Source organism: Ylistrum balloti, unplaced genomic scaffold (genome assembly GCF_031769215.1).
Source record: "Ylistrum balloti isolate Yb309-2 unplaced genomic scaffold, AGI_CSIRO_Ybal_v1 Utg370568, whole genome shotgun sequence".
NCBI classification, from domain to species: Eukaryota; Metazoa; Mollusca; class Bivalvia; order Pectinida; family Pectinidae; genus Ylistrum; species Ylistrum balloti.
Window position 1 is genome coordinate 1,456,647 of NW_026782356.1, and position 27,930 is coordinate 1,484,576.

General features: G+C 33.3%; 1 protein-coding gene across 1 annotated transcript; it reads left to right on the forward strand.

Moving 5' to 3' along the window:
* Positions 1 to 34: 34 nt before the first annotated feature.
* LOC132556436 (coiled-coil domain-containing protein 93-like) lies at positions 35 to 27,368 on the forward strand. Its single transcript, XM_060220847.1, has 22 exons — positions 35 to 127; positions 646 to 759; positions 1,491 to 1,585; positions 2,135 to 2,246; positions 2,858 to 2,956; positions 6,072 to 6,128; positions 6,937 to 7,034; positions 7,337 to 7,373; positions 7,679 to 7,774; positions 8,377 to 8,427; positions 14,257 to 14,343; positions 15,922 to 16,038; positions 16,496 to 16,558; positions 16,961 to 17,034; positions 17,588 to 17,744; positions 21,349 to 21,420; positions 22,096 to 22,204; positions 22,795 to 22,877; positions 23,087 to 23,124; positions 23,972 to 24,056; positions 24,882 to 24,995; positions 27,078 to 27,368. The coding sequence occupies exons 1-22, from the start codon at positions 35 to 37 to the stop codon at positions 27,120 to 27,122; spliced, it is 1,896 nt and encodes a 631-aa protein (XP_060076830.1). The 3' UTR covers positions 27,123 to 27,368.
* The last annotated feature ends 562 nt before the right edge of the window (positions 27,369 to 27,930 follow it).

Consider the following 27,930-nt stretch of genomic DNA (forward strand, 5'->3'; position numbering starts at 1 on the left):
TGTGACTATTATTTCTCACAACTAGTGAATCAAAATGGCGGCGACTGGTGGGAGTGTGTTTGCAAGAGCTAGATCTGGTTCATCTAAATTGCAAACACAGTACGATGCAGATGGAAATGAGATAGAGGTAAAGATGTAAACTACAGATTAAACGAACTTTCTTTAAAAGTTACGAAACATATATTCCATGCCCGTTGTTATATACTGACATGATCTGGTCTGAGTGCTGTCATAACATACACATCCTGTACTTTGTACAGTAACTGTGAAATCTGATTAACTTTTTTAAAAATTTATTCTGGTATAAAGGTTATATAATCAATGTTTCTCTAACACATGGGTTAAGATTGACTTCTTATGTTTCTTCAGTTTAGTCATTACTGAACGTCAAGTTACCAACCTCTTGGTAAATACCTATAACATTTCAGTGTAATGTTTTTATATAGTATTTCACTTACCGGTCTAAATGGCCAGTTTGCAGTAACTATCAATAGTAGTGCCCATTAGTCTAGACCATTCAGATAGTATCTGTCTTCTAGATTTTGCATACTACTCCCGTTTAGAGCAAGTTAAGGACAGAGTATGGACATGTATACAAATAGACATGCCTGGCTTCAATGTAACACATTTGTATTATATTTGTAGTTTGACGTACGTGAAGATGAGGAACAGAATGTCAAACTTGGTCAAATCATTGACCTGTTATTGGCAGCTGGATATTTCCGCGCAAGGATCAAAGGGTTATCTCCCTTTGATAAGGTAAAAAATACCCTTTGTGGAAGTTTTTTTTATTATATATGATAATGGAATAAAATCACAAATGATATTAAGCTTGAAATCCAAATCATTCAAAAAACCTTCAGGTCTTTCCTTAACAATGTGAAAATGCAATCTGGCATGTCGCTTCAGTCTTCTGATAAAACTTGTGCACTTGAAAATATCCAATATCCAATTTGTATTCATAGTTCTGTTTATAGTTGTAGTGTAATGACAGACATATTACATAAGGACACTAAATAGATAGTTTGCGACAGGGTAAGGCAATGGAACCACAAATGATTATGTACATGTATATATACAATACATTAAAATGTACTTGTTGCAAAGGATGCAACAAAATCAGAATCTTTAAAAGAACACAAAACAGACTTTAAAATGTTATACAAAATGTACTTATAAATTGTATAGAATTGTATAGAATTATGAAAAATTTAGATATTAATTCAACAACTGACAATTATTGCTTTAAACATTAACTATATTAATTACTTTCCAATTTATGTTTTTTTCAAATATATGATTTTGTTATTGGTTAAAAATGTAGACAGAAGAGCATAGCTTTAATCTTAGTACAAATTGGAACCCAATAAAACAATGCGGATTAGTTGAACGTTATATATAGATTCTGAAACTGTTAAGTTACATATAGTTATAGTTAAACAATATGTATACAATAGACATAATATTATATATCTGTTGTGTAATTACAGGTTGTTGGTGGAATGACATGGTGTATAACAACATGCAGTATAGACATAGATATTGACCTGCTCTTTCAGGAGAACTCAACCATTGGTCAAAAAATGTATGATCATATCAAAGAAATTTCATAATCTGATAAAACAACAAAATAGCTTATCAGTGGATAAGTAATGATTTTCTTAAAAATTCTGTGTTAATGTGTATAAAATATTTGGTTTATGTTATGCCTGTTCACAGATTATATCAATCTCATATGGATATCTCAGTATATTGTGAAATAAAATAAATAGTACTTTTATCAGTCCTCTAAACATTTTACCATAATTAGAAACACATCAAAGTGTCTTATGTTTACTGTAATAGTAAATTATAACAAAAGCTTAATAAGCTTTAAAATGATTTATAATCGTAATTCATATTGATTTGCTGTTTTAAGTGTTGTTGATGGGTTATTGAACTTATAAAAGTTAGAATAATTGTGTACTTTGTTATAACATTAATGGGAAAATCCAAATGTGACAAAAGAAATATTGAATATTGAAGTTAAAGATATTGAAATGAGTATAAAGAATATTATAAAACTTGAACAGCAACAGCTATAATTGTTAACTGTTTACAATTTCGATCACTGATGTTGGTTTGTATCGGACAGAGAACTGACAGAGAAGATCGTTGCAGTCTTACCGAAGATGAGGTGTCCTCACCGAATTGAACCCCATCAGATCCAAGGTCTTGACTTCATACATATTTATCCTGTTGTACAGGTGAGGTTTTTTACTTACAAAGACTACCTTAGACAAGGTAACACTGTTATCATTGTTTTCACTCACCTGGCAATGCTGTTGTCATGGTTTCTACAGACTAGGCAATGCTGTCGTCATGGTTTCCACTGATTAGGCAATGCTGTTGTCATGGTTTCCACTGATTAGGCAATGCTGTTGTCATGGTTTCCACAGTCCAGGTAACAATATCATCTGGTTATCACAGACTTGGCAACACTTTTGTCATGGTTTCCACAGATTAGGCAAGGCTGTCGTCTTGGTTTCCACAGACCAAGCAATGTTGTTGTCATGGTTTCCAGACAGATACATTGTAAATGTGGTATTGTTTGTTAGTGTGTCTATTTTACTGTATAATACACCTGTCCCTATGGGGCTATGAACACACACCCATCTTTCTTCCTGTGGAGGAGGATAGGTGTCAATAAAATTATCTGCATCTGAACTCTTTGCCTCTCTTATATCTCACTCTTAAAGTAAGATCAGAGGATGAGATTATCACACACTGAAGAAATTCAATACACAATACATGATAGGAGTTTCTTGATGGTTTTGTTGTGGAGTTATTCTGCATTTGATTTAATCTTCTTTCTCAGTGGCTGGTGAAGAAGGCAATCGAGACTCGAGAGGAGATGGGTGATTATACCCGAGCCTTTTCTGTATCCCAATTCAACAAAAACCATAAAACACCAGAGGTTAGTATGAAAACTAGGTCAAAGGTCAAAAAGTAGAAAGTGATACCAAATCTTTAAAATAATACAAAATCTTGTTTGATGTATTGCAACTAGGTCTTAAAATGATGGTTTTCAGACTCAGATGTCAATAGAAAATCTCTAAGAACTGTCTGAGGTATCAAAAGTACATCACTGGCCTTAGAAGTTTCTGAAATACAACAAAAAACCCAGATATGAAAAAATTACAAAACTTCAAGAAAAGCAGCAGGAGACTGAAGCAAGTTTCATTGGATCATTTTCAAATTTGTTTGCTTGAATTCTTGTCAGACAGGAGTTTATTGGGTTTCCTGTCCTGACTGAATGATGTCACAGATATGTGGAAAATATACACTGATGTATGATATGTGTAAAAAACACAATCTGATATATGTGATATATGTGAGAAATGCAGACCGATGTGTGAGAAACACAGGCTGATGTGTGATATGTGTTATAAACACAGATTAATGTGTGATACATATTTTAAACACAGGATGATGTGTGATATGTGTTATAAACACAGATTAATGTTTGATATGTGTTATAAACGCTGATTAATATGTGATACATATTTTAAACACAGACTGATGTGTGATATGTGTTATAAACACAGATTAATGTGTGATATGTGTTATAAACACAGGCTGGTGTGTGATATGTGTTATAAACACAGGCTGGTGTGTGATACATATTATAAGCACAGATTAATATGTGATATTTGTTATAAATACAGTCTAATGTGTGCTATGTGTTAAACATGGGCTGATGTGAGATATTTAATTGAATAGGGAAGAAAAGTTTATCATACTCAACAGGAAATGAACATAAACCTACTAATTTGTAGTCGATTGATCTATTTCTCCACAGCAATGAATGTTAGAGTCATCTTTTCCAATCTACAGATGAAATGAACTAATTTTTTCAGCATGAAATACTGTATATCATGGTATAACTATATGTTTATACATGGTAATTTAAAATCATGCTTTGTCTTGTGAACAAAATATAGTGAATGCATCGTTTTGTCAAAATAAAATCTTATTATAACCTTCAACTTGACATTAAGTAAACAAGCAAAGGCAGCTATAACATAAACACATTTACATGTTTATGGTGAACACGGTGATATCATCTCTGAAAAATCTAAACAAGACAACACGTGTTTTGTGATCTCTTTAGCTTGTTATACCATTGTTTATCAGGTGAGAATTACGTCATTTAAATAAAAATGTTATATGAAGGTATGAAGTAGTCTACATTTTACAGCTGACAGAATTGTGTTACCTAATCTTACAGGTAATAAGTCATTTTTATCAGTGTACTATGTACCTGGAACTTTGATCTTGTCTGCGCACTGTTTGTACATATGACCAACATGTAAATATTTTTTTTTTAACATAAAAACATTAAATTAAAAATTTAATGATAAAATATTTTTTTAGACATTAAATGAAGATATGAAATAGTCTAGACTTCACAGCTGACAGAATCATGTTACACATTCACACTATCCGTAATACTTTGTACCTGATACTTTGATCTTGTCTGCCAGGTTAACCTATATATGAACTGCCTAGGAACACGTTTTTTCTGTTTGTAAAACAACCAGAAGAATGATTGACTTATATTTTTAATTTGAATTATGGTATGACAGATTAAGCTTCAGAATTCATAAATTTCTACATTCTAAATTTCATACAAGTCATGTTAACTACAAAACATTGTACTTATATTGAAATTGAAGCATTCTGACATTATGTGATCAGAAGTATTTTGTGATAAGTCAGTGCCTAAACAGATTTAGGGTGGGTAGTGGACAATAATATAGCTGGTATATAGCTGTAGCTTACTCCGGGTGTCACTCCCTTTCTGTATAAAGTAATCAGGGGGCCATCAGAGTAACCACAGTATTAGAATCATGATACTAGTATCATGATATTACTGTTAGCCATAAAAAAGGAAGTGTAATTAGCTAATTTCTTCACTGCTTTACTATAGTTTTTTTTATAGTGAAATGTAAATTTTTCAACATAATTTGTTCATTTTCCCTCAGAATTACTTCAAACTTGGTTAGTATTATTAGTATTAGCTGACAGTTTGATGAGATGTACATATTGACTTCGGCTTAACTCCAAAGGTTGATTGACATAGCCAAAAATGGGTCAAATTTACAGAATTTCAAAGCTGTTCTACTGTTCATGGATGGAAGAGTTTATATAGGAAAATTCACTTTTTGAGTGTAATTTCTTTTAATTCAAACTTGGTTAGAAGCCTTAACATGGAACGGCAATTAATGTTATGCACAATTCACATTTGCATTTTGTGTGCAATGTAATTAAAGTTACATTACGTTTTTTTTAACAAAATCATTTCTATGACATATTACAAGAATTATTGTAACTTGTGTGACCGTTAATGCCCTTGGGCCTCTTGTAAGTTTACATGTTACAGCCAAAATATGATTAACCCTAAAAAAATTTGTGGTTGACAGTTATAGTGATGCATACAAATGCACCATGCATTATATCTTGCACAAAACTGTACGATAGGATTGCATGTTTGGTGCAGTTTGGTGAAAATGGTTGACTGATATTACAGATTGAAAATTAAATGGAAAACTTCCGTAGTTATGTCTAAATAGTCATTATTGAATATTGATTTGTGATTATGAAGATCATTTCTAATTCAACAGTTTTTGAAATATCACTGGACCCTTCATTAATTATATATGTGTGATAAAACAGCACAACCTGTACACAGATGTGCGATATAGCTAATTTCATGTAGATTTCCTATGATCCCTACATTGTCTGTGCATCATATAATGTTGTGCGATCCAACATTGGTAAGTTGACTGACGAGAGGCTTTTCCTCAGGGAATAAATGTATTGTTTGCAAGCTTAAGAGAATAAATTTGTTAAGGGTTCATTTACTGTTCATATGATGTACATGTCCAAATATCTGTATGTAAGGTATATGTACGGATAAAAGTACAAAAATTAATCAGCTGATAGATGTAAACAGTTATCTAATTACAGAAGATTTCAAGTGGTCGTGTGAAATACATTTTTATGATAATTGGTTTATGTTGTTTTAGGATCTAGCTTTTGATTCCAACAAAGACAAAGCCGTAACAACTGTCGCTGGAGTAAAGGTCAGTTAAAGTTAAAGAGGTATGCTACCGCACTCCTCATATTTATCAGTCTGGAAAACAACAGAACTACACATTTTTACCAGTTAAATCTGTTTTAAATTATGCTAGCCCTTAATGCTGTTATATACATTTTAATATTTGTTAATAAATGTATCCCCTTTAACCCTTTCGGCGCCAAATATTTCCCACAATGTACAGCTCAGCGCCAAATATTTTCCAGAAAATATCCGAACACAATGACAAAAATTGTCGACTAAAGTCGCCTACGGCAGCCTGTCTGCATGTCGACTTTAGTCGCCTACGGTGCCAAAAGGGTTAAGAGAAACATTGATGGTGATATGATTCATATAAACCAGGGATTTCATAAACATGTATCTGATAAATAATGATTTGATCAATAGACTGAATATACCTTGTATTCTTATAGCTAAACTTAAACCTATTATGACTCCTTTTTGATTAGATAATGTGCCTTGTCTCTTTGTACAATATAGAGTCTGACGTGTTTGATATTTGTTGGCACACCTTGTGGTTTTGTTATAATTCTCTTTCTCATTGAAAATGTGACACTTAATTACATACATAAATTTGCCGAGATCTTCTGGCAGCGACATCAATGAAGCAGAGGAGGCATGCCATTCTTGAATATCATGTATGCTTGTCAAAAGTATTAACCATAATTTTGTTTGGAGTTTGCCCTTGACTCAATGATTTTGTTAACGTGTTGGTAAAAGACATTGTCTCATTCTTACATATACTTTACAGGGTTTACTTAAATTTATCAGCATTAATTTATTTTTTACCATAGGATGTTTACAAACCTCAGCGTCGATATAGACGTCAGGATGCAGGCAAGCTCAAAGATGAAGAATCTAGGGTTCATTCTACTTTGCTCGAATATGGGAGGTAACTCCTATTTTTATCATACTAGAATTTTGAAAATATTCAGTCATTTAGTGGTCTACCACAAAATCATTGTGTTATGATAGGTTATTTTGATATCTTTATTCTTTTCTTCAAAATGTATCTGTTGGTTTTTAAAGGTGGAATACTAGAGGTCTTAAAAATGTTTATCAAACAAATAATTGATCTTATAGTAAATTGCATGAATACTAGTTAAGATAAACAATAATTTTGGATAAAGATTAGTTTACAGCGTATACGGAGTTTAGTAGTGATTACCATAAGTGACTTATTTTTTGTTTCAGACGATATGGTATCAGTAAATCGGACCATGCTGAACAGGTATGCTCCACATTGGTCATTCGTCTGATGAAGGTGACCATGTAGTAATCGAAACGTCACACTCAAATCTTCTACTGGTTTTGTTATAAGAACTTCTGTTCTACTGACATTACCAACCTGAAGAAAATATTCTGTAGTATTGTAAAAACTGTGTTTAGAAACAGGAGAAGTTTTACATGGTGTTATGTAATAACATGCTAATTTTCTATTGTGCGATGTTTGTCAACAGCCAATTTAAATCATTTTGTAAATGTTTGTTTTGGATGGTTGTACAGGTTAAATTTTTTGTTTTTGATTCATTAAAGGAAGGGGACAAATCTGCCAAGAAAGCGGCAGCTGCTGCAAGCATTGGTGGGCAACAAGCAGAGCCCTCTGAGGAAGAGCTGCAAGAACAAGAGGAGGTAACTCTCTTTCACTCTAATCTTTTATTATCTACCCACCCAAGTAAAGTTTATGTAAGATAAAACAGCCTCATTCTACCAGTGAATTGAACTACCAGTTAATATGCTTCGTCAACATTGTACAAAGTTAACAAAGAAACTGTAGGACTCTCATCAATCTAAAAGCTATGGGCACTAGCTGTGGACCTAGAAGCATATAATGATACTAAATTTTGTTATTTAGTGTTCAATATTTTTCAGATTTTTAAAGCATTAAGTGGGGACTAAGTACTAATAATATAGATATTAATCTGGATGTTTATTTTTAGAACTGATGTAGTTATTTAATTACTGTTTAGGGGAGAGGTTTAGATTCCTGTTTTGAATGCAATGTAGTATGCATGGGTCAACCTCCGTGCTATATATCCTAGAAACATCTTTCTCCACGTACTTAGCTGGTTTCTTTCCAAATGAAGACTGTCTGGTCCATCAGGATAGATAGTTATCAGATAACTTAATTTATAGTTCCTGTAGAATGAATAGAACTAAATTTTGAGTAAATATTGCCTAGTATTTTAACTTTTAAGGAATGTTTCGTCATTGTATACCTTGATCTTTTTCAGAAGCGAATTCAGATGCTGATGTCAGGAATGTCTGCTATGGGAGTACAAGAGGTATGTCTGGTTGTTAGCAAATTTTATCTGATTATGGAAGATTTTAATAAAATGGTACATAGACATCTTTATGTTATGAAAAATATCTGAGTTGGATGTGCTTTCTCCTTCTGCACACAACATCTTTGTTTTTTACAAACAAATGCCATTGTGGAAATGGTACACTTGCACATATATATTTTAACAGAAATATTCATATATCTCTTACATTACATGGTGTTTGTGCACTATTCAAAATTTCAAATAAAAACATGAATACTGTGACATCATTGAATTTCATTAAGGTTTTATCTAAGTTGTTGAAATTTTGTTAAGCCTTACACCTTGACTTAAGTGGAATTTATCATGTATATCAATCAGTAAGTACAAGTGCCTACAAAATAGAGCCTTTTTTGTAACAACAAAAATATTTTACAGTTTTTTTTTTTTTTTTGCCATATATGGTATGAAGTTTTCGTGAAAGACTTAGTAGAGAATTTAGGAAAACATTTCTTCTTAAAGAATGTTTGGGTCTGTACCATATTTCACTGATGATAATATGTCCTGTTCTAACTGTTACACTCTGGAAATCTGATACATTTTCTGCTGTTATAACAAAAAATTTCAACATCAGGTTATTTATTCTAGACCAGACTTTATTTTCATTGCATCTAATGTTATAACAAAGAATTTCAACATCAGGTTATTGATGCTTGTAAAGTTACATGGACAGCAGTTAATATATAAAAATCTAAGTTAGTAACATTGCATTCAGTTCAAAATGGCACAAATTTAAGTTAATAACATTGAATTCAGTTTAAACTGGCACAACGTTAAGTTAATAGCATTGAATTTAGTTCAAACTGGCACAACTTTAAGTTAATATCATTGAATTTAGTTTAAACTTGCACAACTTTAAGTTAATAACATTTAATTTTGTTCAAACTGGCACTTAAAGTTAATAATGTTGAATTTAGCTAAAACTGGTACATTAGTTAATGTGAAACTTTAGCACAAAAAACTCTCAACTAAATTGTATGTATATGAGCAGATGTATAGAATATGACTGTATTATTACACTGTATTTGTATATTCAGTATTTAGGCTGGCATTTTTGTACAGAAAATATGTCATTAAGAAGCTGTCATATTGACTGTGGGGAACTTGAGCATTATGCATCTAATATTACCAACAAAAGAAATATTTGTTTTGAAGACGAATAAAAAGTAGATGTCACTTTGTATGATTTATGAAGACACTGACATATTGTATCACAGTCACTTAAACATAAATATACATATACATGTATACTACAAACTAAAGGACTGAAGTCGAGCTTCTGATTCTTAACTGCATGCTGTGACTGAAATTTGATGTGTGTTGGTGTTTTGTAGAAGGTTGTTGTTTATAATCATTAGATAAAGATGAATGGATTTAAATATTTCACATTTTGTTTTCTGAAAGCATGTTGAATGAACATAGTGGTTTTTTGTTTTTAATTACTGTGAATGTGTGATCATAAGGTTGTTCTATTAAGAGTAAAAATTTAGATACAAGAGCAATCGTATACTACATTATAAAATCAGTACTAGTTGGAGAAAGGTACCAAGCTTAGGATTATTGAAAAAAAGTGCACATACAGGATCAGATGTATTAAAAGGAAAGTGTGCAGATGTGTTTGAACTTCAGAATTCATGTCAAACCTCATGACAGTTCCTTGAAGTCTGAATATAGAGAGGTTGATTTGCAAATAACATAAAAATTGACTTTTATAAATGGTTAACAAAATACACATATAATTACCTGCTGAAGAGTATTCAAGTTCACAAGTATCAAATTTATTAAAACCTTTAAACAAATTCTGCTCATGAACAAATAGACATAGAAGCATGATATTTGGCTGGTATATATATATCAGATGAGTGCTGCAGGCCCATTGGACCTCTTGTTATAATATTTCTTTGTTTGCTGGATCTATCATCTCATCAACAATATTTTTAAGACAGTGACCTTGTACCAGGTGGCTACCACAATGAACAGCATTCAATAGGCCTGTTTTATATTGCTATTCAGAGCTATTTGGGTAAAAAATCTTGCATGAGGACAAAAAATTGACAGTATAGGATAGTCCATTTCTAAGCTTCATGAGGAACACCAACCACCCTGATTAGACATATACAATAAAACAGTATCAAATCTACGGAAATCAGAATTTTTTTTTTTCATTTTCACAAAAAAATAAGAAAATTGACCTCAAGTTCATGCTCTACTCATGGATATATCAGTGGTTCCTGAGATAGAAATAGTTGTGATCCCAACTCTGTGGACATTTATCAGATATATAATTACAGAAAATATGGATAAATACACACATTTACTAACAGGGCTGAAGAGATAAAAACACGTGTGTACTACCAGGACTGAAGAGATAAAAACACATGTGTACTACCAGGATTGAAGAGATAAAAACACATGTGTACTACTAAGACTGAAGAGATAAAAACACATGTGTGCTACCAAGATTGAAGAGATAAAAACACATGTGTGCTACCAGGATTGAAGATATTAATACACACGTTTTATCAGGATTGAAGATATAAATACACACATGTACTACCAGAATTGAAGATATAAATACACACATGTACTACCAGGATTGGTCCTTTGGAATAATCCACAGACCTCAGTATCAAACCATATCCTCTCTATAACTTATGCACTATAAACATACTTAATTTGATGCAATCAAATTCTAGTGTGTTATAACATTTTAGCAGATTAGGGTAATGATGAATTTATGCATCCACGTAACAACATACAGAAACTACAAGTAGTTGGCACAGCACGTCCAGTGCAAATAGGGAATACAATAGCTACATTTACTACATTGGTTTATTATGACTGTATATATAAATTTAGGTGAGTAGTCCTTCCTGGACTATTCTGAGGGGAAACAGGGTTACACATCACATTGTACATGTACATCTGAACTGACATGAGGTGCCAAACTGCCTGTGCTTTCACATGAACCAAACCCAGTTTTCCACACATTTGCTACATCAACCAAATCCATATCATTCCTGTAGTATCTTGCTTCATTAGTGAAACCTGTTCTGAGGAGATGGCCATCCTGTGGCACATGTGATTTTGTACGATAATAATGGATGATGGCATGTTGCTGAACCACGCTTGGGCTGTACTCACTCACTCGTGTCACAAATGTTGTCAACGGCGTCAGACATGTTCCATTTTCTTCCATTTTACAATTGAACTTGATATCCCCAAATATCAAGTTTGGAATTTCCCTTTCTTGAAATTCAAATTTGAAAATCATACTCATCTTGGATCCTGGAATAAAATTAGCGCAATTTGTTTCCAAAGTTACAGATTTTCTAACGTGGTCAACAGTATAACATTCTTTGACTTTTAGAGTTCTATTGGCATTTGTCTGCCATATAACCATCTTTGATTTAGTCGCCTCATCAAAATCAATCTTGAAAATCTCCTCTTTCTTCTCACGAACATCATATATGGTGATAAGTCGAATCCATCCAAGGCTATGCTGGTGTGGTATCAGACCATCTTCAAAGTTAATCAGTGGATGATGTAGGTACATGCTGACATTTTGGAAATATCTTTCATCATCAAATTTCCCTTCAAATATTGATTTTGGTACAGTAAATTGAATACCACCATCTTCTTTTCTCTCAAATTGTGTGAAGAAGAAAAGTGTGAGAGAACAGCAGAATACCAGAAGCAGTCCCAGGATGATTAAGATTCGGTATATAACATTCACACGGTTATTCCCCGTAGACTTCCTTATTTCTGTTAGACTCTCATTGTTACAGCACAAAACAAGGCAAAATGAAATTCGAATTATCACACCGATGATGATGACCGTGGCCTTGACCAATTGGAAATAGCTAAAGGCCTCTTCACGACAGACCATGATTCGTAAACTGACCACTAACTGTGGGATATCTTCTGCCCAGATACAGATAGCAGAGACAAGGTCAGGGTTGATCCAAGAATTTCGATTAAAAACTTCCTTTGCCAGATTCACAACCTCAAAGGTGAAAGTCAATGTACCAATCACAGAAAAGGTGAAAAGGGCATAGGTCAGTGACTGCGCGGGTGGGCCATATACTAGACCCTCTTTTATCGAGTATACATCACGAAACAGCAGCCAATCAGCGAACAGATCTGCCACATCCAACATAAAGACAAAAATAAGAAGAATTGTTCGGAAACACTTGTTATTTTGAACGGTGTCTGTACCATGAGCTGCTTCATTCTCATCCTTGTCAATCAAAATCATTTTCTCCAGCTTGGATTTTCTCCTGCCACTCATGTTTCACTCCTAAATTACAGAATTTCAATTTCAGTTGAATTTTTTCTGACTGCTTTATGTTATGATTTCATAACTTCCAAGCAAATCCGACTGAACTGAATCTTCATATATAGTTCAACAATTTGAATGGTTTGAACTCCTGAACTTAAGATTTGTTTTTTTGCAGTACGAATCTAAATTTAAGATTTGTGTAGTACAGCTTCCTGAAACAGTTTGAAAGATTATTAAATGGCCATTTTTGCTAGTCTGGTTTTAGATTTAAAACTGTTTACAATAGAAGACTGTTTATCATATCCACAGTGATGCTGTGCATGTTCTGTAAGCAAGGTTGCGACAGATTGTCTCACGTTATGTCAGGTCTGTTTATACCTGTGTGAATTGTGATAATAGCAGTCATAGCATTCATCTGGTGGTTTTAAAATTTGACAGATGGTGGTAAGCTGGCTTTTGTATTTATACTGTATCTCAGGTAATTTTTATTACATGTGATTACACATTGATTGTAGCAGAGTATTATATTCGAAAATGGAAATCACTTATGAAAGAATTTTTTTTTTTTTAAACATGGAATAAATGTTCTTAACTCTAAATTAAAAGTAATGAGATAATAAAAACAATGTCAAATTGAAGCTGAGCATTTAAAATGCAATACTTATTATTTTATTGCAGAATTTGCTCAGAATTTCAGCTACAAGTTTAATATTTTTTTTATTATGCTTTTAAATCTGATCCCAATGCATAGATGTCTTGGTCTAACTATTGACATACACATGATACAAGTCATCGCTCAGATGTACAAAGGAGGTTGTGATTTGCCTTGATCTTATTTCACATAAAATATCATATTTAAAGCGTTTGTGGATTAGTGTGTGATGTACACTTTCACTACATATGGGTTGTTGTGGATTGTATCAACAGTCCGCAATTAATTCAAACTTGATGAAATAAATTGAGTAGTCTGTAGCGACCACCATGGCCTTACTGCTATCAACAGTATGATATTCTTAAGGTATCTTAAATTGTTCTTTTTTAACATCGTTTTCTCCGGAAAAATGTTTTCCATACAATCTATACTTTACTTATATACTAGTAGATTGTCAAATTAAATACATAAGATTCTAATTCACTTAATGTTATTGTTAGGGAGTGTTGGCTGGAAGTGGTTGATATGAAGGGGATGTGTAAACTAGTTCTGATGCACCAGACATCTGTTGCTGTGCATAACATGAACAGTGTAGTTGTATTTCTTTAGTCTCTCTCCAGTGATCTGGTTTTTTTTTATTAGTTAACATTAGCTTATTATTGAGTTTGCTTTCTAAAAGCATGCATCGTTGTGTGATTTGTAACATTTCTGGTTGATGTCTTATTTCAGAGATAAAATAAAATCATTTCATTGCAATACCTATGTAGTAATAGATCTGTCATCTAAATCATCCATTTATCTCAAAGGTCATCTTCATCACTTGGATGTTTGAATGGAATGCTTTTGTTGTATTAAGGGCAAATTAACTGCGAGTGCGGTTGGTTCCATCGTTGGCATGCAGTCAGCAGAAATTCAGCAGATCGCGTCAGAGTATGCAGAAAAAGTAAGTTATGGGGGAAATAAAAAGAAACTATTTGATACAAAATTTTGATAGAAGACAACTTCAAGTTCAGCAGTTATAACAGGGTCTGTTTCAGAAATTTATGTTAAAAATACGGAAAAAATCATTTGACAGGATAAAGAAATAAAAAATAGAAACACGTTTTTATGTTTTATAGATTACCTATGTACATAACATTTAGTGTGTGATTCAGTTCACAACTTAATATTTTGTAAAATCCATTTTTCAATTTAGTGAATATACGTATATTACTCACAAATTCTTATACACTTGTTGTATCATTAGTATGAAAATAGCCCTTTTAGTCAAAGACCCTCATCCAGTTTAAGTTATCAAGGAACTGCTGTCACAGGAAACTAAATCTTTCTCTTGAAGGAAATGAATTGCTTTTATTGATTAGCAGAAAAGCTTTTAGAAGAGATTTTGTTGTATGAATAACAAGTATAAATTTTACCAACGTTGAGTTTATATGTATTGAATTTAAAGCATGGAACATTTGCTGGGTCATTCACATTTGCTTAATTTTATATTGGAATGTGTTGATTTATTTTCTTATTGTAGTTTATTTTTGTGCATGACTTGATTAATTGTCTTGTCCCCAGGAAAACAATGATTCAAAGGGAACAGGACAATCAGAATTTGTGTATTTCATCTTGTTACATACATGCATGGCATTGATTACCATACATGTATGGAGTTAAAGTGTTTGTTCTATATGTTAATGTGTTTATCTTACTGAGAGATACTTTGTTAACAGGAAATTTTCATCCTTTGCTTTGTACCTACCAGTATTGTACAGAATTCCTTACTGAAGGAGAAGCATTTTAACTTCTTGGTCAAATTGAACTATCTACTGTATGAAGTTGTATAATCAAAACATTTAATTGTATGAACGGTGTTCAATCAAATCTATCTATAAAGGCTTAACTCAAGTACACACAGGAAAGTGACCCTTATAGACAGGTGGCCTTTTTAAAATATGTTCATTTGTTATGAATTGTTTTACATTGGAAACCCAAACAAACAGTGGCCTTGTAATATACAGGTATTCTTTATAGACAGGTGGCCATTTGATATAGATGTGACTTTTATAGACAGGCGATGATTTGATATAAATGTGGTCTTTATAGACAGGTGGTAATTTAGACATAGATGTGACCTTTATAGACAGGTGGCCATTTAGACATAGATATGACCTTTATAGACAGGTGGCTATTTGATATTGATGTGACCTTTATAGACAAATGACCATTTGATATAGATATGGCCTTCATATACAGGTGGCCATTTGATATAGAGCTGGCCTAATATGAAGATGGTCTTTATGCTTCATTTTCAACTTCTACTTTAAGCTTTAATAAATTGAACCAAAGTAGTATGTCTTCAAAATGAACAATTTGAGAATTAAACAATTATTTAACATTAAAAGGCAGTAGCCATGAAATTGACCAATAAATCATTATACATTGTATAACTGATCAACTCATGATTGGAAGAACTTGGGTTCTACATGCTGCAAAACATGTCACTGGGTTTAAAACAAACACTACAATGTTTCAGCAAGCAGAGATAGAACAGATTGAGAAAACTGAAAGAGTGGGCGGGGCACAGCAACACAAACGGGTCACAGGTGCACTGACTAAACAGATACAGCAGCAGAAATCACGTATGGAGGAGGTGAGAAATGTGTATCAGATTATATTGTGACATTTAGGTTATAAATTGTGTACACTTGAAATAAATCTTGCACATTGAGGTGTTGATTGTCTTAATAAATTTTTCTTAACGCTTTGCATTTAAAACTTTTTAATGGTGTATTACTAAAATGACTTTGGAGACAAGTTCAGAAATTTTTAATATAGTAATGAAGTTAATGTTGAAAAATTCAAAAGAAGGAGAATACTCTTTCATTTCAAATTTTTGCGCAGATTTAATATGAATATAACCATAATCACTTGACATATACTTATATAATATAAAAAAGAATTTAATTCTGTGCAAAAAGCATCTGTTGGTAAAGTCCTGAAAACTGAGTCTAAACTTTTTGTATGGACATATGAAAAGGCTATAAACTGAATTCTACTATTGTGGTTCACAGTTGGTGAAGTTTCTGTTCTTTATGTGAACATTTTAGGTGATGGCTAAACATGCTGAGCTGCACAAGGTATACCTGGAAACACAGGAAAAGCTCAAACAGGTAAATATTGGATTATTTGTCTGGATTGAGGTAAATCTGTTTGTGATCTATAAGTTGTATGTATCAGAGAAAGGACAAATTTTTACTGGTTCTACTTTGGGCTGGTGAATATGAACTGGGCTATTCTTAGAGCTATTTTACTCCTGGATGACATGTTCATATCAACAAATATATGACAAATGTCTTGTAGACTTTATAAAAAAAAATCAATAAATCAATAAAAATCCTTTTTGTGATACTGATTAATTGTAGAAGATTTCCATTGACAAAGATCTGATTTGGTGGGAGGGCAGGGTGTTCAAACTTAAGTGTGTTAATCTCATTCATAATCCCTTGTTGAATCTTAATACCACATAGCATACAAAATAGCTGCATTTCTTAGCATATCTGTATTGTTACCAGGCCCAATCTCGCAGTGAGAAGATTGATACAGAAATGGAGAAACTCAACGAAACAGAAACAGATGAAAATCAAAGGTTTGTAATCAGTCTTTGCCTGTGTAATGCCCTAGAAACTTGTGTTCTGCTACAAACTGCTTCCAACAAAACACCATGATATATCTGTTGGTCTTTGATAAAATATTATTCTGTACTAACCTCACACTAAATCCAATTTATGAATCAGGCCAATTTATTTGAATGAATTTCTTTCTCTTCTATCTGACAAAACATAATTTGGCCATAAATTTAGGTTACCTCCCTTCTTACTACTACCAGTTATGATTTTCAAAATGTTGATTCTGCATCAAATTTACAGAAACATAAAAGCATTCAAGCATATCTCAAGGAATAAGTTACAGCTATCTTATCACTTCAGATTCACACTATGAGATCATATTTATTACTGTACTGTTTTTATCTTAAAATGTGATACCAATCAGTAACACAAACAATAGAAGTTCTTATTCTCCATCACCTATAATGTCTTTAAGAAGATCTCCGGTAATACTCTCCCATGTTAAGACAATTATGAAATATCAGAAGTGATATATGAGGAGCATTATTCAGAGTCTTTCCTCTGTGTTCTCAGTATTTTACAAAAGCTGAGGTCACTTGTAGCTTTAAATGAGAACCTGAAGAAACAGGAGCAGGATTTCAAGGCCCATTGTAAAGAGGAGATGACTCGTTTGAAAGGGCAGATTGAAGAGTTGAGAGAACAGACCTCGGAGGATGATAGCGGGGATAAGGTAACTAGTGAAAGAGTGCTGACATTGATATCTGACTTGAACATTGTCATGATTTATTTGAGGAGTACTGGATGAATTGTTCTCATATTTCATATATACACTCTCCATAGTGTTTAGTTTTGCATGATTAGTTTTGGAAACAATCAAAGTAACAGATTGGCCAACAGGTAGTCATATTAAATTTTGAAAATTGAAATTTTTTATGATGGATTTTTTTTGTTTTTTTGAAGTACTTGATGTTTATTAAATTTCATATATGAAGACTCATTTCAATCAGTCTCTAATTGGGAACTTTAAAGACAGCCATCTTGACATTTTGACATTTGCATACAATTATTGCTATATCTGTGTAGAAGTCTTGGATGGATCATTGATAGATTTGATAGGTCCTTAGTTGTCCATGTTTGATTTGTGGAAGGATGGGGCAGAGGAGAAAAACAGGCAAATGACCCAAGTGATAAAATGCCATGAATAAAATTTACACAATGGTGGATGCCATGATCCCTAAGAGATTCCTTGTTAATATGGAATTTACAGTTTCTATGGGGAATTTGTGACTATCACCTAGCCTTTTCTATACATTTGGATTTGATGATGTTTTATCTTTACAGGAGAAAGCCTTAACCTCTTATATTCAGTTAGATTTGATGATTTATCTTTACAGGAGAGAGCCAGCCTGATAGACAAGCCTTAACCTTTTGTATTCAGTTAGATTTGATGATTTATCTTTACAGGAGAGAGCCAGCCTGATAGACAAGCCTTAACCTTTTGTATTCAGTTAGATTTGATGATTTATCTTTACAGGAGAGAGCCAGCCTGATAGACAAGCCTTAACCTTTTGTATTCAGTTAGATTTGATGATTTATCTTTACAGGAGAGAGCCAGCCTGATAGACAAGCCTTAACCTTTTGTATTCAGTTAGATTTGATGATTTATCTTTACAGGAGAGAGCCAGCCTGATAGACAAGCCTTAACCTTTTGTATTCAGTTAGATTTGATGATTTATCTTTACAGGAGAGAGCCAGCCTGATAGACAAGCCTTAACCTTTTGTATTCAGTTAGATTTGATGATTTATCTTTACAGGAGAGAGCCAGCCTGATAGACAAGCCTTAACCTTTTGTATTCAGTTAGATTTGATGATTTATCTTTACAGGAGAGAGCCAGCCTGATAGACAAGCCTTAACCTTTTGTATTCAGTTAGATTTGATGATTTATCTTTACAGGAGAGAGCCAGCCTGATAGACAAGCCTTAACCTTTTGTATTCAGTTAGATTTGATGATTTATCTTTACAGGAGAGAGCCAGCCTGATAGACAAGCCTTAACCTTTTGTATTCAGTTAGATTTGATGATTTATCTTTACAGGAGAGAGCCAGCCTGATAGACAAGCCTTAACCTTTTGTATTCAGTTAGATTTGATGATTTATCTTTACAGGAGAGAGCCAGCCTGATAGACAAGCCTTAACCTTTTGTATTCAGTTAGATTTGATGATTTATCTTTACAGGAGAGAGCCAGCCTGATAGACAAGCCTTAACCTTTTGTATTCAGTTAGATTTGATGATTTATCTTTACAGGAGAGACCCAGCCTGATAGACAAGCCTTAACCTTTTGTATTCAGTTAGATTTGATGATTTATCTTTACAGGAGAGAGCCAGCCTGATAGACAAGCCTTAACCTTTTGTATTCTGTTAGATTTGATGATTTATCTTTACAGGAGAGAGCCAGCCTGATATACAAGCCTTAACCTTTTGTATTCAGTTAGATTTGATGATTTATCTTTACAGGAGAGACCCAGCCTGATAGACAAGCCTTAACCTTTTGTATTCAGATAGATTTGATGATTTATCTTTACAGGAGAGAGCCAGCCTGATAGACAAGCCTTAACCTTTTGTATTCAGATAGATTTGATGATTTATCTTTACAGGAGAGAGCCAGCCTGATAGACAAGCCTTAACCTTTTGTATTCAGTTAGATTTGATGATTTATCTTTACAGGAGAGACCCAGCCTGATAGACAAGCCTTAACCTTTTGTATTCAGATAGATTTGATGATTTATCTTTACAGGAGAGAGCCAGCCTGATAGACAAGCCTTAACCTTTTGTATTCAGATAGATTTGATGATTTATCTTTACAGGAGAGACCCAGCCTGATAGACAAGCCTTAACCTTTTGTATTCAGATAGATTTGATGATTTATCTTTACAGGAGAGAGCCAGCCTGATAGACAAGCCTTAACCTTTTGTATTCAGATAGATTTGATGATTTATCTTTACAGGAGAGAGCCAGCCTGATAGACAAGCCTTAACCTTTTGTATTCAGTTAGATTTGATGATTTATCTTTACAGGAGAGAGCCAGCCTGATAGACAAGCCTTAACCTTTTGTATTCTGTTAGATTTGATGATTTATCTTTACAGGAGAGAGCCAGCCTGATAGACAAGCCTTAACCTTTTGTATTCTGTTAGATTTGATGATTTATCTTTACAGGAGAGAGCCAGCCTGATAGACAAGCCTTAACCTTTTGTATTCAGTTAGATTTGATGATTTATCTTTACAGGAGAGAGCCAGCCTGATAGACAAGCCTTAACCTTTTGTATTCAGATAGATTTGATGATTTATCTTTACAGGAGAGAGCCAGCCTGATATACAAGCCTTAACCTTTTGTATTCAGTTAGATTTGATGATTTATCTTTACAGGAGAGACCCAGCCTGATAGACAAGCCTTAACCTTTTGTATTCAGTTAGATTTGATGATTTATCTTTACAGGAGAGAGCCAGCCTGATAGACAAGCCTTAACCTTTTGTATTCAGTTAGATTTGATGATTTATCTTTACAGGAGAGACCCAGCCTGATAGACAAGCCTTAACCTTTTGTATTCAGTTAGATTTGATGATTTATCTTTACAGGAGAGACCCAGCCTGATAGACAAGCCTTAACCTTTTGTATTCAGTTAGATTTGATGATTTATCTTTACAGGAGAGAGCCAGCCTGATAGACAAGCCTTAACCTTTTGTATTCAGTTAGATTTGATGATTTATCTTTACAGGAGAGAGCCAGCCTGATAGACAAGCCTTAACCTTTTGTATTCTGTTAGATTTGATGATTTATCTTTACAGGAGAGAGCCAGCCTGATATACAAGCCTTAACCTTTTGTATTCAGATAGATTTGATGATTTATCTTTACAGGAGAGACCCAGCCTGATAGACAAGCCTTAACCTTTTGTATTCAGATAGATTTGATGATTTATCTTTACAGGAGAGAGCCAGCCTGATATACAAGCCTTAACCTTTTGTATTCAGTTAGATTTGATGATTTATCTTTACAGGAGAGACCCAGCCTGATAGACAAGCCTTAACCTTTTGTATTCAGTTAGATTTGATGATATATCTTTACAGGAGAGAGCCAGCCTGATAGACAAGCCTTAACCTTTTGTATTCAGTTAGATTTGATGATTTATCTTTACAGGAGAGAGCCAGCCTGATAGACAAGCCTTAACCTTTTGTATTCTGTTAGATTTGATGATTTATCTTTACAGGAGAGAGCCAGCCTGATAGACAAGCCTTAACCTTTTGTATTCAGATAGATTTGATGATTTATCTTTACAGGAGAGAGCCAGCCTGATAGACAAACAGTACACAGCAGACAAAGAGAAACTTCACAAGATTCGACTTCTACTTGTATGTATTAAAGATACTGTATGATTTTACCTTCATATACTGCATCATTGGGTGGAAAACATTCAGTGATACATGATGCTGTATGATGACATAATATTGGTGTGATGGCATAATGCATTTATAGCATAATAAACAGTATCACTTCCCAGGTTCCATCACTTTCTTACTTTAACATCCCAACTTCAGTAAGAGGGGAGTACATTGTAAATAGTAATTGCTGATCTGAGCATCAATACAGGAGTGCATGCTTGGGTGAGTGTGTTTACGATAGCCTTGTGTACAAAATATCTCATGAACATCACAAGAGATTTGGTTCATATCAACACTACTGTATTATACCACTAAGGACTACACCCACTTAGACTGTGTTGGTCATTGATCAAGGTTAAAGGTCAAAAGTCATCCTTGACCAGTTTTGAAATTGAAAGCTTGCGTACAAGATATCTCATGAACCCTTGACAAATTTAGTTCAGATTCACAACATAGCATCTTAACACAAAGGTCTACACCTGGTCAGATTTTGGAGGTCATTGGTCAAGTAAGATTGAAGGTCAAAGGTCACCATCAACTACTTTGCAAAGTAGGGGTATATCTATGGCAGCTCCTGCTGACTTAAATTTGATTTCCGATGTGTCAATTTCGTTTGACACTAATGCTTGCAAGTCGTACTTTCAGGCAAGGAAGACCCGAGAGATTGCTGTGCTTCAGAGGAAGATTGATGAGGTGCCCTCTCGGGCAGAAATGAGTCAGTACCAGAGACGATTTGTCGAGCTTTATCATCAAAGTATGTCAGACTTCTTAATGTTACATTTCAGTATCTTAAAATATTCATATCATGCAAATATGTTAAATTTCAGCCCACTGTCGTTGGATGGTTGGCTGTCAGATCACCTTTCTTCTTTAGTTTGTCTGTCTTTTGTGTGTCCCTTGTATTGTGTGTCTGTCTTTAGTCCTGAAATAATTCTTGGTATGGCAATTTTCTGAACAGTTATTGATAAATCCTCAAATTGTATTAATTTGGTCTGTTTTAAATGTTCAGGCAGATCAGAAAAAGAACAAACAGTCATCACAGATGCTGAATATGAAAGTTTGGTATCACTATAGCTTTAAAATTTGTTTCTGGATCTTTCACAATTTTCGTATGAAGGTCCCCTTGGTCCCTTGTATTGCATTGCCAATTTTTAGTCTCTGAAAAAAAAGCTGGCCAATGGGCAGCCTCCTTGGAAATTGAAATCCTTTTCATGTCCAGTTATAAGAGATAACAATTATAGTTTCCTGCAATTTTTTATTTTTTTTTACAATTCTGTTAAAATTTCTACTATAGAAAGTTATAATTGAAGTCCCATGATATAATTTGTATACCCACTGTTTCAGTTTCCTCTACCCACAAGGAGACAAAACAGTTTTACACTCTGTACAATACACTGGATGATACAAAACTTTACCTCAATAAGGAGGTAAGTATATTCTTAGTTATTGATAATTCATTAGTCAATTAATGCTCCCTGCAGTCATGTTACACATGAGATATAACTAAAAACAGGAGTAATTATTACTCTAATGATATGGTGATTATGTGAAAAATCTATTTAACATGTTTCCTTACAGCTTCATCATATCTTGAATTAATGATTTTGCTCTCTGATTTTGTTTACTCCATTTTCAGGTGAATTTACTGAATTCAATTCATGATAGTTTTGCACAGTAAGTATAGTATGTTATTGTTTACTACACAGCCATGTATTTTGTAGCACAAATCTGTATTTTCTTTGTACATTAAACTTCCCCTTACCAGATCCCTTGATGTTATCCGGTAGGTTTGGTGTTACTGATATGCCAACAGAATGTTAATTCAAGCTCAAATGAACAAAAAAAGTATCATTGTACAGAAATGCCTTTCACTTTTTTCTTATTATAAACATGTACTAAATTTTCACATATGTACACTCTGTTTTAGTTAAATTGAATTAAAAGAAATTGTGAAAGAACATTTCAAAGCATGAAATGTGTTAATAATATATATATGTGTTGGTATTTCACAGCATGTCTAGCTTTGTTATGAATTTACATTTCGTTATTAATATTGAAATGGCAAATTTAAATTGAGAAAAATTAATGTAGTTTTTAGTTTTTGCTTTTCAATGGCAAATATGTGAGAGGTTTAGAGAAAAAGGTTTTCAAGTTTTCTTACAAAATTGTGAAATTGGTGCATGGTAAACCATGCTTTTTGTAATGAAGGTTAAAGACACTTTGCATCAATATTGGTCAGGATGTTCTACTTGTTCAAGTATGTTTCATTTCTAACAGAGTGTGCTTATCATATGTCAGGTCTGAGAGTGAGGAATTTAGTTGTCGCTGTTACATAAACCTACAGTTAAGATCAGCAGACAATACTTTTACCGGTTTAGTAAGTCAATGACAATTCAGTGATTGGCCTGTTTTCAAAACAGAAAATATTCAGGTTTCATTTACAGTTAACTACATGTGAATTGTGTCACACATTACACAATATGTAAGTTTGTTTAGAGAGTGATATTCCTGTCTTCTTTAGGGCTATGTCCTCTCCAGGGGCAAAGGAACAATTTCTGAAACAATTTGAGCAGATTGTTGATGGTGTTAAAGCAAACAAAGCAAAGGTGAGTTCAAGCCGTAAATGTTGAAAGTGAACATAAATTTTAAAAGGATCAGTACATACAAATATGACCTCACAAATTAACATATCCTTTAATGCCATTCATCAGACATAAGGACAACAATGAAAAGTTTTTGTATAGTGTATGGTAATGTATATTTAGTCCTTGTATCTTATTTATCATTTACATAAAGCAAAATCATTGTCAGGTAATGAAATCCCCATGAATGTTACTCTAACTCTATGACCTGCTTTTCATGTATCGCGGTAAAAGTTTGCAATAGGTTTTCTCATCAACATTTTTTAGATCAAAATTGTGAAGGATTTTCTCATCAACGTTTTATATATCAAAATTGTTAAGGATTTTCTCATCAACTTTTCATATATCAAAATTGTTAAGGATTTTCTCATCAACGTTTTATATATCAAAATTTTTAAGGATTTTCTCATCAACTTTTCATATATCAAAATTGTTAAGGATTTTCTCATCAACGTTTTATATATCAAAATTTTTAAGGATTTTCTCATCAACTTTTCATATATCAAAATTGTTAAGGATTTTCTCATCAACGATTTATATATCAAAATTTTTAAGGATTTTCTCATCAACTTTTAATAGATCAACATTGTAAAGGATTTTCATATCAACAGTTTATTGATCAACATTGGAAAGGATTTTCTCATCAACTTTTTATCAATCAACATTGATTCTACATAAATCTTTACAGAAAGCACAACATCTTGGCGACAGGCCTTAGGAATGGTTCTTTTTCGTTAATGTGTTACTGGATAATTAATTTCAATTGTGTTATTTTCCGTGTTATTTCAGGTAGAAAAACGTAAACAGGAAGAGAAAATGAAAAGAGACCGACTGAATGATTCCTACCTTGACTTGATAGAGAAACAGCGTTTATACTTCCAAACTGTCAAAGACTTTAAAGAGGTACCTAATGTTATCTATAGAACAGAAAACGAAATACTTTCGTGTTGTCCCTGAATGTAGTCTACTATGTTCGATATTTGATATCAGTCACAAGTCCACAGAGGTCTAACAATTTTTTATTTAGTTGCAACAATTGTCATTGCTTTGGTCAACACTAGCAAGCATAGGCTAGAAGAAAGCTATTTGCTTACACTTTGCCTGTAAAATATGTGAATTTATCAATTTAATAAAAAAAAAACTTAATCAGAGATGATATAACTTTTCCAGTAATGATAAAAGTTTGGTGGTGTTGACAAAATGTGTTTGCTAGTCAGTGATGATATAACTTTTCTAGTAATGATAAAAGTTTGGTGGTGTTGACAAAAGGTGTTTGCTAGTCAGTGATGATATAACTTTTCTAGTAATGATAAAAGTTTGGTGGTGTTGACAAAATGTGTTTGCTAGTCAGTGATGATATAACTTTTCTAGTAATGATAAAAGTTTGGTGGTGTTGACAAAATGTGTTTGCTAGTCAGTGATGATATAACTTTTCCTGTAATGATAAAAGTTTGGTGGTGTTGACAAAATGTGTTTGCTAGTCAGTGATGATATAACTTTTCCTGTAATGATAAAAGTTTGGTGGTGTTGACAAAAGGTGTTTGCTAGTCAGTGATGATATAACTTTTCCTGTAATGATAAAAGTTTGGTGGTGTTGACAAAATGTGTTTGCTAGTCAGTGATGATATAACTTTTCCTGTAATGATAAAAGTTTGGTGGTGTTGACAAAATGTGTTTGCTAGTCAGTGATGATATAACTTTTCCTGTAATGATAAAAGTTTGGTGGTGTTGACAAAAGGTGTTTGCTAGTCAGTGATGATATAATTTTCTAGTAATGATAAAAGTTTGGTGGTGTTGACAAAAGGTGTTTGCTAGTCAGTGATGATATAATTTTCTAGTAATGATAAAAGTTTGGTGGTGTTGACAAAAGGTGTTTGCTAGTCACCGGATTCAAATTTGTCAATTTTCGTATTTGGAAGCAAATGAAGCAAAGGTTGAATAAGTTGGTTTTCCAGCAAATTATTCCCATGTACACCTCTGGTTTGCTCTAAGTTGATATATAGGAATAGTATTATAGGTTATCAAACCAGATAACCACACACAGGCTTGTTGTCAGACATAATGTCCTACTATCTGACGTCAAAGATCGTGCCATTATTTCTGGAACTTTTTTTTAAAAACGGCCTTTTTATGTTTCGATTGACTTTCTATTTGTTTTTCCAATGAAAATGTTATAAAGATAAATTGAATGTTTTCTTCTTTAATGTATATCTTTCACTTATATTACAGAAATATATCTATATATTTCTCTCGTACTTCGCACCCGTGGAAAATATACATGTGGATACATTTTCATACTCATTAAACAAGAAACCATTAAATGTCCTCTAAAAATCTTGAGACAAAAATTATATTACGTCATTACTAGTAATGATATAATCATTTTTCCAGTGATGGTATAGTGAATACCAATGGTAATGGCGTTTTGTTGTCTCTGCACTGAAATTTGCCCAATTGAAAATCAAAGACATGATATACTTTTCTACATAATTTGCTTATCTTGATATTTTTCTACAACAAAACCAACATGTACAGCTTTCCACCGAGCTGTAGGATGAACATGATTATTTCAGTTTCCCTTTTGTGAATTTTCCATTTTTGGAAAGCAATAACCGTACATCCCGAACCTATAGTGTTAACATGTCACCGGTGAATCAATAATCTTTGTCCAGTGTGGAACTGGACATGTTTGATGCTCGTTAGTTTGCCTGTTGGTTCCATTGTTGTATTCTTTGTTCTCTTTTGGGAACATGACATTAATTCCATGTATTGACAGAGGTTTACATGGTGTTGATGAAGCAGAAGACGATTTTTCTTACGGAACACCTGGTCTAATTGTCCTTGTAAATCTTTCTTTTGTTCATGTTTTGCCTTTTTTGTATTGGATGATCATTATGTTATCATGTTGGTATTTCCTTTTTGTTTTATATACAAAAATGTTATGCTAATATTTTTGTAAAGATATAAAAATTCTTTCTCATACAGGAATGTCGCAGAAACGAAATGTTGTTAGCAAAGCAGAGGAAGTGACACAAAACCCTGTCTGGTTCAGTTGTATAGTGAGGGCTAGCTTGACGTTCGTCAAAATGAAGGAAGTGATACAAGACAGTGCCAGGTTTAGTTGTGCAATGAGGCTAGCTGGACGTTTATTGGAACGAAGGGAGAGACAAAAGACAATGTCTGGTTCAGTTTTGTTATGAAGATAACTGGACGTTTATCAACATATATCTATAGGAACTATTTACAAAATCAAAGAAATAAAACATCATAATTTGATTTTATTGTTTTTTATTTAAGACAAAAAGACACGTGATACAACAAAGTTATATACAAAACACAAATATATATACAATGTTTGTTTGGTATATGAAATGTGTCTGTAGTTATCAGTTCTACTGATAATGATGTAAGCTTTCATATGAAGATGCACATTATAATGCTCTCTGTTGAGTATAACAATCCTTTTTCAGTCAGCTTGAGTAATGGTACCAAGACAAGTGAATATTATCTCTAAATGTAAATTACGGTACAGTAAGATACAGTTTACATGCGCTATACAGCTGTTTAGCCTGACACCTCGTCAGTGTAGACGTGCGCCATACAGCAGTTTAGCCTGACACCTCGTCAGTGTATGCGTGCGCCATACAGCTGTTTAAACAGCCTGACACCTCGTCAGTGTATACGTGCGCCATACAGCAGTTTAGCCAGACACCTCGTCAGTGTATACATGCGTCATACAGTTGTTTAGTCCGACACCTCGTCAGTGTATACGTGCGCCATAACAGCAGTTTAGCCTGACACCTCGTCAGTGTATGCGTGCGCCATACAGCTGTTTAGC

What these genes read in the sequence shown, in the direction of transcription:
- LOC132556436 (XM_060220847.1), top strand. Translation starts at nt 35, where the DNA reads ATGGCGGCGACTGGTGGGAGTGTGTTTGCAAGAGCTAGATCTGGTTCA. An exon ending in ACTTTGCTCGAATATGGGAG is followed by an intron (nt 7,035 to 7,336) that starts GTAACTCCTATT and finishes TTTTTGTTTCAG; the next exon opens with ACGATATGGTATCAGTAAAT. An exon ending in ACAAGATTCGACTTCTACTT is followed by an intron (nt 21,421 to 22,095) that starts GTATGTATTAAA and finishes TCGTACTTTCAG; the next exon opens with GCAAGGAAGACCCGAGAGAT.